General features: G+C 40.1%; 1 protein-coding gene across 1 annotated transcript in view; it reads left to right on the plus strand.

The window, feature by feature from the left end:
* Positions 1 to 4,991: 4,991 nt before the first annotated feature.
* Positions 4,992 to 12,277, plus strand: part of RANBP3L (RAN binding protein 3 like) — a 49,841-nt gene continuing 42,555 nt past the window's right edge. Inside the window, exon 1 of the mRNA XM_052659228.1 lies at positions 4,992 to 5,082. Within this exon, the coding sequence (XP_052515188.1) occupies positions 4,992 to 5,082 (91 nt within the window). The remainder of the gene's footprint in view (positions 5,083 to 12,277) is intronic.

Raw genomic sequence — 12,277 nt, forward strand, 5'->3', positions numbered from 1 at the left:
CCATTTGCCTCTCTTTTGTTTTTCCAAGTAGCAATCACAGGGTCCAGCCAACTGTATTACTTGGGAAATTCTTTGCGCTAAAGACGTGCAGTAACTTCGAGTAACACGACTTTGAACTGCTTCAAAATACTGCTTGATGGTACATTAGGATATATGTGTCAGTCACTCAGTCATGTCCGACTCTTTGCGACCCCACAGACTGTAGCCCACCAGGCGTCTCTGTCCATGGATTCTCTAGGCAAGAATACTGGAGTAGAATGCCATTCCCTTCCAGAGGATCTTCCTGACCCAGGGACCAAACTCTGGTCTCCTGCATTGCAGGCAGATTCTTGGATATACAGGTTAAATAAGCCATTGTGATATTCTGAAACTCAACATTCTCATCCACACAATATCTTTGGTGAAAGGAAGAGTTATTTGGAAAAAAAAAAAACCTACCACTGGCTGATATAAAGGCGCAAGGATCTGTTATTTAAAAGCATAGAAAATCTAAAGTCTTAACACTAGTTCAGATTGAATTGCACTAAGCTTTCTCTGTCTCATAGCTTTCTATGTCTGCATTCTATAATATCAAGGGCCTTGAGTCTTAAGCTCTGGCAATGACAGTGATGAATACTACGGCTTTATATTTATATAATACTTGTGCTTCAGAACAGTCTAAAGACCCTCAAAGAGTAGGTAAACCTGTCAACTAGATATCATACATATTTTGAAACAAGGCAGATTATTGTTAAACAAGTAACTCACTTATGAGCTAATGTATAATGTATGATGCTTTTTAAACATGGTTCAATTGAAAGAAGAATAAGGAAATTTCTCCTGTAAACTGAGAACCACTTAGATTATAAAACTGATATTTTATGATTAGAATTCATAGCCTTCTGAGAATTCTAATAATAAAATATCAATTTTTCCAGTATCACCCCAAAGCAATAAGATCAACTGTCTGATAAGACTGACAAGATCAACTGTCTAAGTGTGAAATGCCATTCTACTCTATTCTTCTGGGAGTACAAAGCCACAGGATAGGCAGAAAGGATATGAGAGAGAAGAACCTAAACCAAGAAAGCTGGTGGCACCATTGTGGCATCAGAGAGAGCTGATAAATGAAGAAGCTTGGCTTTCAGAGGATTCTAATTCATTTTTAAACAATCTGCATGCAAACATGCCAAATATTATTCACCTGTTTCTTGGCCCAACCAGACTTCACCTTTTGCATTCTGACTTCTTGCTTTTTTTATAAGCAAAAAGCAAAGTACAACATGCCCATTATGAATTACTAACTTTGTGGTGTGTCTGGGCATATGGCTGATACAGCTGGTGTTATTTCATGTACTCCTATGACATGCTCCTTTCAGCTACAGTGGCTAATTTCCAATGGAAACTGGAGAGTCAAAACACAGTCCTCTGAGAGCAGAAGTGTAACTAAACATGCAGTGTAAGAGCATGCTCTCGACTCAATTGCAGGGCCACTGCCCAGGACTCACTCAATGATGCACAACAGTTGGACACAGGGAAACCAGGTTCAAGGTTACACAGTACAAGCTCTAGGGCTAGAAAGCTGGCTGATAGCCTTTATGGTCAGCTGAGCATTCCTTTTCTTGTCTTTTTTCCAGCTTTACATCCATTCATGAGTAAGAATGATGGAGGCATCAAGGGGACTTCGTTGAAACTCTAGACCCTACATTAGGATAAATGTAAATCCTAGTCTCCAAGCAACATTTCCCAGTGAGAAACCTACAGAATGAAAAACATTTAAGAGACATAGCAACCAAATACAATGTGTGGACTTTTGGGTCCCAATTTGAACAAAATAATACCTGGATATTTAATTACACTAAGGAATCTCAATAACTTCAGATATGCAGATGACACCACCCTTATAGCAGAAAGTGAGGAGGCACTAAGAAGCCTCTTGATGAAAGTGAAAGTGGAGAGTGAAAAAGTTGGCTTAAAGCTCAACATTCAGAAAACGAAGATTATGGCATCTGGTCCCATCACTTCATGGGAAATAGATGGGGAAACAGTGGAAACAGTGTCAGACTTTATTTTGTGGGGCTCCAAAATTACTGCAGATGGTGACTGCAGCCATGAAATTAAAAGATGCTTACTCCTTGGAAGAAAAGTTATGACCAACTTTGATAGCATATTGAAAAGCAGAGACATTACTTTGGCAACAAAGGTCTGTCTAGTCAAGGCTATGGTTTTTCCAGTGGTCATGTATGGACGTGAGAGTTGGACTGTGAAGAAAGCTGAGCACCGAAGAATTGATGTTTTTGAACTGTGGTGTTGGAGAAGACTCTTGAGAGTACCTTGGACTGCAAGGAGATCCAACCAGTCCATTCTAAAGGAGATCAGCCCTAGATGTTCTTTGGAAGGAATGATGCTAAAGCTGAAACTCCAGTACTTTGGCCACCTCATGCGAAGAGTTGACTCATTGGAAAAGATTCTGATGCTGGGAGGGATTGAGGGCAGGAGAAGAAGGGAACGACAGAGGATTAGATGGCTGGATGGCATCACTGACTCAATGGACGTGAGTCTGAGTGTACTCCAGGAGTTGGTGATGGACAGGGGAGCCTGGTGTGCTGCAATTCATGGGGTCGCAAAGAGTTGGACACGACTGAGTGACTGAACTGAACTGAACTGAAGGAATCATGCTTAATTATTAAAGGGGTGACACTTTTATCATGGTTCCATTTTTCAAAGTCCTAGCATTTTAGGAAGACATGTTGAAATATGTATGAATGCAGTGATGTCTGGGATGCTTCAAGTGGTGGAGTGAGGCGGAAAGGGGTTGTGATGAAACACAGATTTGCAACAAGAATATGTATAAGCTGCTGCTGCTGCTGCTGCTGCTAAGTCACTTCAGTCGTGGCCGACTCTGTGCGACCCCATAGACGGCAGCCCACCAGGCTCCTCTGTCCCTGGGATTCTCCAGGCAAGAACACTGGAGTGGGTTGCCATTTCCTTCAATGCATGAAAGTGAAAAGTGAAAGTGAAGTCAGTCATGTCCGACTCTTCGGGACCCCATGGACTGCAGCCCACCAGGCTCCTCCGTCCATGGGATTTTCTAGGCAAGAGTACTGGAGTGGGGTGCCATTGCCTTCTCCGATGCGTAAGCTACTAATGACTAATTCTAACCAATGAGTGCATAGGACTTATTATACTATATTCTTTTTCCTTATTCAGACAGATAAGTAGATAAAATATTTCTCATTATAAAACAGTTTTAAAAATATCAATTTTTCCCAAGGGCTTACTTGTAGTTTTGTGGGGTATTTGATTTACTTATATAATAATATGTTTAGTGAGACTCACAATCTGATAGAATATCAAGAGCTTTATGTAACTCAGCAAAATAATACCTCAATCCCCTACCATGACCATTGTGAAACAGGAAATAAATACCAGCCATTTAAAGCAGAAACTATAGTTCTCTAGTAACAGGAATCCTTTCTTTCAGTGTAGCTAAACACTTCTATAAGCTGTTACACTCTGAGTTACTTAAAAAACTGCAATAGATGAATTATATGTTGAAATTATATATGTATAGAGTAAAAGCAGTTTGATAAAAATCATAAGAATTATGAAAGAGCAATCATGCATTCCATAAGAGCTTTCATAGCTCAGAGTACTCTTGGGGAGCTCTTAGGTACCTCAAAGTAAAATGAGGATTCCCACCAAGATCTGACTATGAGGTAAACTTCCAGTTACGGTGTCAACTAGATACCCTAGCTATTAGTACCAGTTTCCAAATGTGCCCTGGAAGATGCAGGTTCCAGACTCTGGCTAAACATCTCTGCCTTTCCCTTTGTCCTGGCCCACAACCTCATTTCTGAATATATAAGACCTGTGAGTCTTGAAGGGTAGGATCTACCAGCATTCATTAAAACTTTAGGGGTGGCAGTTCCCAAGTTCCATGAAGGGTGTTCAGGATTTGTTTTCAAGGTGTAATGAAATATGCTACTATATGCTATAATATAAATGATTTTCAACATTTCAGTAAAGTGTGCTATTTCAGCACAAGAAAGCACTGGAAATAGCTTTGTCTTATGACCTGAAAATAGTATGTAAGGGGAAACAGAGATAGATCTGTGGAAAGATAATGTTTTCTGTGTTTATTTTTCTTCCGGAATTCCAAATAATTGCTTTGGCAGCAGGCGGCTCTAAAGCTGCCCCCTTCTGAAGACTCGGAGGTGTTTACAGAAGTTAAAAGTTCTAGCAGTACATTTCCATGAGCTCATTAGCAGTTCCCTTAGATTTCACGTACACAAGTGAATAGCCATGCGGTAAAAAAAACTCCTGCTTTGAGCTTTCCTTTTAATTACAAACAAAGCAGCAGAAGTCAGATATGTGATTACTGCAATACAGGGTATCTTTTTAGAATCCTGCTTTGGTCACTATCATTCAAAACAACTCTAATGCCATTTTTCGCCTGCCTCTTTATGCTAATCAGCCTAGACCACTCGGCTCCTCCTTCTTCCAGCCTCCCTTAAGAACTGTTCACTTTCAGCTGTCACGGAGGGTAACTCAGACCAGGCTTAGAAATCACTTGATTTAACTCAGTAGCACTTTTTCTTTCCTTTGTGTATGTGTTACTCTGCAGTCATCTCTAAATACTCAGGACATTAGATTCACATCAGCAGAAGGAGTCAATAATCGCAAAACTATAATCTGTTAGAAAAAGGGTTACTTTGCAGGATTTTATACTGTAAGAGGGGAAGTTTCAATGTGCTTTGAAATAAAAGAAGAATTAATTGTGCTTTTAATCTTCATGTGTAGGAGAAGCTACAAGTTGGTAAATATTTATTTCAAGAGTCATGACTAGGAAGCACTTGGAAATGTATTAGAGAAGTAAATGTTTTTCCAGGCAAGGACAGGACCTGCTTGTACCTCTGTAGTTCTGGGTATCGTGTGAACACCCTTCTAGGTGACAGGCTGAGGGAAGGGATACCCTGCTATTCTGGAGCCACAGCCATACTGCCAGTATCATGTCTACCATACAAAGAAAAGGCAGTAGCCACCTATTCAACAGTTTGCACACCTGTAGACTGAAGCTTCCTGAGGAACAGCAACATCAAGGTGAGTCAGTCAAGCTAATGGGTGGTGTGCTTTGTGACCTCCTGTCCATTTGCATTCTTGGAAGGATGGTGGGCTGGGGAAATACCTGTTGTGAATCTCTGTTGTGAAATGTTTTGCAATCTTTCATTTTTAAACTCTGAGAATAGACATAACAGTGATGCCTAAGGGTGCGTTTACTTGGATTCACTGTTGGTTTTTAAAGGGCTACAGAAGACCGTAGCAAATGCCTAGTCCTTGGAGTTGTCATTCTGAAACTTATGTGGTTACATTTCTAGCCACCGTCATTTTTCTAGAGTATTTTGGATTTTGTGTAATTCAAAACACCTGTCTAGGCAAGGCTGAATCAGCTACAGGGGGAATCTGCTAAGAATGGCTTAAAATTAGTCTGGACATTTTCCCTTGTCCGACCACTAACGGTACCCTTTTGGATTTAGAGCCCAATCTTGTCTAAATCTCTGGCTCATTCATTTATGGGTGAAATAGATACATTCTTGGGTCTTTCCCTCTTATGGCTCTGGAACAAATGGAGACAGACAGGGGAAAGTGTCACATTTCACAAGATGGGCACTCATTCAGACTGAAGTATCTACCTTGCAGCCATTTTCACCATGTCTTAACACTTCAGATCTACTGCTCAGCCAGCTGCATCAATTAGCAGCAGATGGTTGACATGAATAGACAGGATGATCCCTCAGTCCGTTCTGTCGGGGACACCAAGGACAGTTGTAGAAAAGGCTGGGTGTCATGGGTGACATCACCATCCAGATGTTAAGGATTTACCCCAGATATTTCTAACTTCTCAATACCCTCAATACGGATCTGGCTACAAGCTCGCTCTTTTTCTACAGACGCAGTTTCAGATTTCAGTAGCATGGAGTGTGTTGTCTGAAGGGCTGAAACTTCCCATCTGTAAGATGGCATCTGTGTCCTGGCATTCATGTGAATGTGTCAAGCTACCTCCCTGCTTCAGTCCCTGGACTTCATGCTGTCCAAGGCTTAGCACAGTGTGGGTAGAAAATACTTCATATTAAGTGAAAATAGCAAAAACCTTTAAGACCCTTATGAACCATCATGACTCATATCAATCCTTTTGAACTAACTGCCTTAGAATGTAAAGTCTTAGGATGTGCCAGGGTTTAATCATAGCACTATAAAATGTACTTGCTCCTCTATTAATGGACAATTCTAATTCATTTTAGGTTTTTTTGTTTGCTATTCATTTTATTTGAATTGGTGAAAGCTACCTTCCACCTCTCACAATTGTTGATGTAATATTTACTACAGAAATCTTGCTAGGGGGAGCATAAAGGAGATGGTAAAAATCACCTACAAAAATTACCACCTAAACAGATGCTATTAACATTTTAATGTATGTCTTCTAGCCTCTCTTCTATGCACATGTATAGATTATTCTTTTACTTAATTTTTAAAAGCAAATATAGACTTATTTTATACATAGAGTTTGCAAACTATTTTTTAACTCAACAATTGAGTATGAACAAATTCCCATGTCATTATATATTCTTTTACAACCTTATTTTTAACAGTTGCATACTATTCCTTCACATGAATACAGTTAAATTCTTTCAGGTAATTCACTACTGCTGGATAGTTCAGTGATTTCTAATTTTTCACTATTACAAGAAACACTTGTTTAACATACACCAATGGGTAAATTGTTGCTAAGATGAGATTATTCTCTTGGAAAACATTCTCAGAAGTGGAATTTTGGAGTCAAATGATATGCATGTTTTTAAAGATTTTTTTTTTGGAGGGGGATAAATGGCCTTCTATTCAGCAGTGTAGAGATATAGTCTCAGTAATACTGGGTATTATTTTCAAGTGGTTTTTTCTAATTTTGTAAGTGGAAAATAGTATCCCACTGTTGTCTTAATTTAAGGCAGACTGTCTTGATGGTCTTTCCCTTACTGGCCATATCCAGAGCAGCCTGGAAATATCACTGTGATGACATACTTCCCAAAATATCAACAAGATTAAAAGTCTGGTCTCATTTCTCAGACCAAAGCTTTTGCCTAGAATATTTTGAAAGCAACCATATTCTTCCACAACTGAGTCTCAAAATATCTGCCCACATAAACCACAATCCATAAAGTTGTGAAGCATGCTAGCTCAATTCAGACTGGCCATTGACTGCTACAAGAAATGTCATCTAGAGATCTGAGTTGACAAATGACACTGGGCAGAGTTTGCCTTCCAGTTATAGTTCTGGAGTTTATAAGCATTTATTCAGTGTAATGGTTCTGACTTTTCCATCAAGCTATATTTGTACCTTGTTCTCAAGCAAAGTTCAGCAAAGGCCCAAGGAAGCAAAGCCATTTGTTTCAGAGTGAGGGCTGGCTGTGGATTTATTCGCTGAGGTATTCTGAGCGAGTGGCTTTGGCCTATCCCAGCCAGACTAAGATTCCAGCATACAGATTAGGATTAATGGACCTCTAACTCTTCTGCAGCATGAGCGGATTCAACACATATGCACTTTCCAATCCTCCATGCTAGAGGCTATAGTTCTTTCTGTTAAGTCTGAGGTATCTAACGCTTTCCACCTAGTCACTCACAAAATATGCTTTTTTCAGTGATCACATAAATAAAGCCACCTATTCTTCAGCAGTTATCTGGACAATGACTATGCAAAACACTGTGCCAGATGCTGGGTAAGTATGCTGAACTAAGCTACCTAAGCCACATGCTTTCCTGTCCACGTAGGCTTTATTTCCACTGTATGGAAACAGGGGCTATACTAGTCCAGAATGGAAGTCCAGAAAACTACTCTTTCTGCTGTCGCTTCTTCTGTGATGGTTCAGATCCATCTGTCTGTAACGTCCATCTGAGACCACATTTGTAGACATTAATTTAAATGTATATAAAAAACCCATGGTGGATTCTTGTCAATGTATGGCAAAACTAATACAGTATTATAAAGTAAAATAAAGTAAAAATAAAATTAAAAAAAAAAAAGAATCCCATGGACAGAGGAGAAGAAAATGGCAACCCACTCCAGTATTCTTGCCTGGAGAATCCCATGGACAGAGGAGCCTGGCAGGCCATAATCCATAGGGTCACAGAGAGTCAGACATGACTGAAGCAACTAAGCACGCATGCACAGAGAGAATGAAAAAAAATTAGGACTGGCAGGAATTGGTGGGCAGTTGGGGAGATGAGTAGGTGGAGCACAGAAGACTTTCAGGACAATGAAAATCCTTTGTATGATTTCATAATGTTGGATATGTATCATTATACATTTCTCCAAACACACAGAATGCACAACATAAGGAGAGAATCCTAAGGTAAACTATGGACTTTTTGTGATTATGATGTACCAATGTAGGTTTGTCCCTGGTAAAAAATTTACCAATCTGATGTGTGATGTTGATAAGAGGCCATATATATGTGAAGCTGGAGATATATGGGTAATTTCTGGACCTTCTCATTTATTGTAAACTTAAAACTACTCTAAAAAATAAAATGTTTTAAAAGTAAAGAAAAAAAAAAGACTCAACACAATGTTCAGTTTGGAGGAGGAAATGGCAACCCACTCCAGTGTTCTTGCCTGGAGAATCCCAGGGACAGAGGAGCCTGGTGGGCTTCTGTCTATGGGATCGCACAGAGTCGGACACAACTGACGCGACTTAGCAGCAGCAGCAGCAACAACGCTCAGTACACATTACATGTCCTAGAGGGAATAAGTTTTACAATGCTTTGAAGTTCACAGAGTAGCATCACAGACATTATTTAATTATACACACATGTATATATATAAATATATGTGTATACATGTATATAATGTGTCTGTACATGCAGGCATGCAGGCATACATGCAGGCATGTATGCCTATGTGTGTGTACACATGTACATATACATCTTATTGTACTGTTTCTCTGAAGAACCTTGACTAATACACTACCTCACCTGATTATTATGAGAATTAAATAAGATAATGTCTGTGAAACTACTTTGTTAACCTCAAAGCATGCACATATATACATATTCTATGTGTACATGCTGTGCTGGGCTTAGTCACTTAGTTATGTCCAGCTCTTTGTGACTCCATGGACTATAGCCTGCCAACCTCCTCTGTCCATGGGGATTTTCCAGGCAAGAATACTGGACTGGGTTGCTGTCCTCTTCCAGAGGATCTTCCCAACCCAGGGATCGAACCCAGATCTCCCACATTGCAGGCAGATTCTTTACTGTCTCAGCCACTGGGGAAGCCCCTATGTGTATATATGTGTGTGTATATTTGTATATTTGTGTGTGTGTGTGTTAGCTGCTCAGTTGTGTCCAACTCTGAGACATCATAGACTGTAGCCCACAGTGCTCATCTGTCAGCGGAATTCTCCAGACCAGAATACTGGGGTGGGTAGCCTTTCCTTCTCCAGGGGATCTTCCTGACCCAAGGATTGCTGCATTGCAGGGTCTCTGGCACTTCAGGCAGGTTCTTTACTAACTGAGCCATCAGGGAAGCCCCATCAATAAATTTGTGTATAGATGTAGATGCAGATGGGCTTCCTTGGTAAAGAATCTGCCTGCAATGCGGAAGACCTGAGTTTGATCCCTGGGTTGGGAAGATACCCTGGAGAAGGGAAAGGCTACCTACTCCAGTATTTTGGCCTGGAGAATTCTATGGACTGTATAGTCCATGGGGTCACAAAGAACTGGACATGACTGAGCAACTTCCACTTTGTACTTTTGTAGATGTAGATATAGATAAAGGCACAGATATAGAGAGAGGGAGAGAGGTTATTTTTAAGGGACTGACTCACGCGATTATGGAGGCTGGCAAGTCAAAAGTTTGTTGTGTGGGTCAGCAGGTTGGAGACCAATGTGAGGATCCAACCAATGTTTCAGTTGAAGTCCAAAGGTTGTCTGCTGGCAGAATTCCCTCTTCCCCAGGAGAGGTCAATCTTTTGTTTTAGTCAGACTTTCAGCTGATTGGATGAGGCCCACCAAAATCATGGAGGGCAATCTGCTTTACTCATAGTTCACCAGTTTAAAAGTAAGTCTCATTCAAACATTGCGAATAACATCCGACCAACTATCTGGCATTGTGGTGCAGCCAAGTAGACACAAAATTAACTGCTACAAGAAAACATCATTATCCTCATTTTTAAAGATGTGGAAACTGAGAATCTTTAAAGTCAAGTGATTTCTCCAGGTTCACCTGGTTATTAAAAGCTACATTCAATGTAGTATTTGCTCTATGTAGCTGTCTTATAAAATCCACAATTCCTCGTGTTACAATATTTAGTTTTTTTCATTGGTCCATATTAGAAAACCTCTGCAGATCCAAGAGGCATTGGGATACCTCCTGATTTTCTTTGTATGTTCTGATATCAATTTTTTGACACTAGCAGGGTGTCCTACAATTTAGTTCAATTCTAACACTACTCAGAGTTAGCAAAAATATCCAGAGTTATGGGCTCAGTCTCACAAGACTGCCCCCCTTCAAATACTGGTTACAATTTTCAGGTGTCTCCAAGATACTTACATTTCTGCCTGGTCCACTACACAGTCAAGGTTTCTCACAACCCTCTCAGGTTTTAAAGTTTGCTAGAACAATTCTCAGAACTCAGGAGAGCACTACACTCATGATTGCCATGTTATTATAAAGGATACAAATAAATGGCCAAATGAAGAGATACATAGGGCAAGATTAGGAAAGTCCAGAGCACTGGACTCTGGACTCCCAAGAGTCCAGACTCTCAAGAGTCATCTCCAACATCACAGTTCAAAATACAGGGCACAGGAATGGGTGACCACTCTCCCAGGACATCAGTAAGTTCAACGACCAGGAAGCTCCACCGAGCTTGGTGTCTCGAGTTTTTATATAGGATTTCATAATGTGGGCATGGTTGATTACATTATCGATCATTATTAAACTCAGTCTCCAGAAGACCTACATACATTTCTATTTTTCTTTCACCAAAAAGGAATGTCAAAGAGACAATTTTGTTCTATCTGCAAAGCCTTTAAAGTCACAGGCTGGTATTGATAGAAACAAATATAGACCATTTAAAAATTATCAGGCAGAGGAAAACTCATATTCTATTCATTTATCATGCTCAAACTCACACCCAGGACAGAAATCTTTTCCATAATATGCCTTCCTAATAGATGGCACATATGTGAGGATTTAGAAAATAAATGTAGTGACTTAAACTTCATTTTTTCCCACCTAATACACATTAGGATGGCTATTATTAAAAAAAAAAAGAAAAAACAGAAAACAATAGTGTGGTTAAGAGTGGAGAAATTAGAACCCTTATGCTCTGTTGGTGGGAAAGTAAAATCATGCATCTGCTGTGGAAAATCGTATGGTAGTTCCTTGAAATTTTAAAATAGAATTACCCTATGAATCAGAAATTCTACTTCTGGGTATATATGTCAAAGATGGGAAAGCAGGGACTCAAACAGATACTTGCTCACACAATAGCCAAAAGGTATAGGCAGCCCATGTGTTCATCAACACGTGAACAGATAAACAAAATACATACAGTGGATTATTCAGTTCAGTTCAGTTCCTCAATCATATCCAACTCTTTGCAACCCCATGGACTGTAGCATGCCAGGCTTTCCTGTCCATCACTGACTCCTGGAGCTTACTCAAATTCATGTCCATCCAGACAGTGATAGCATCCAACCATCTCATCCTCTGTCATCCCCTTCTCCTCCCACCTTCAATCTTTCCCAGCATCAGGGTCTTTCCCAATGAGTCAGTTCTTCACATCAGGTGGCCAAAGTATTGGAGTTTCAGCTTCAGCATCAGTCCTTCCTATGAATATTCATGACTGATTTCCTTTAGGATGGACTGGTTGGATCTCCTTGCAGTCCAAGGGACTCCCAAGAGTCTTCTCCAACACCACAATTCAAAACCATCAAAGATTTGGTGCTTAGCTTTCTTTATGGTCCAACTCACATCCATATGTGACTACTGGAAAAACCATACCTTTGACTAGATGGACCTTTGTTGGCAAAGTAATATCTCTGTTTTTTTAATATGTTGTCCAGGTTGGCCATAGCTTTTCTTCCAAGGAGGAAGCATCCTTTAATTTCATGGCTGCAGTCACCATCTGCAGTGGTTTTGGAGTCCAAAAAAACAGTCAGCCACTATTTCCACTGTTTCCCTATCTATTTGCCATGAAGTGATGGGATTGGTTGCCATGATCTTAGTTTTCTGAAT

The sequence above is a fragment of the Budorcas taxicolor genome, chromosome 20 (genome assembly GCF_023091745.1).
Source record: "Budorcas taxicolor isolate Tak-1 chromosome 20, Takin1.1, whole genome shotgun sequence".
Taxonomy (NCBI): Eukaryota; Metazoa; Chordata; class Mammalia; order Artiodactyla; family Bovidae; genus Budorcas; species Budorcas taxicolor.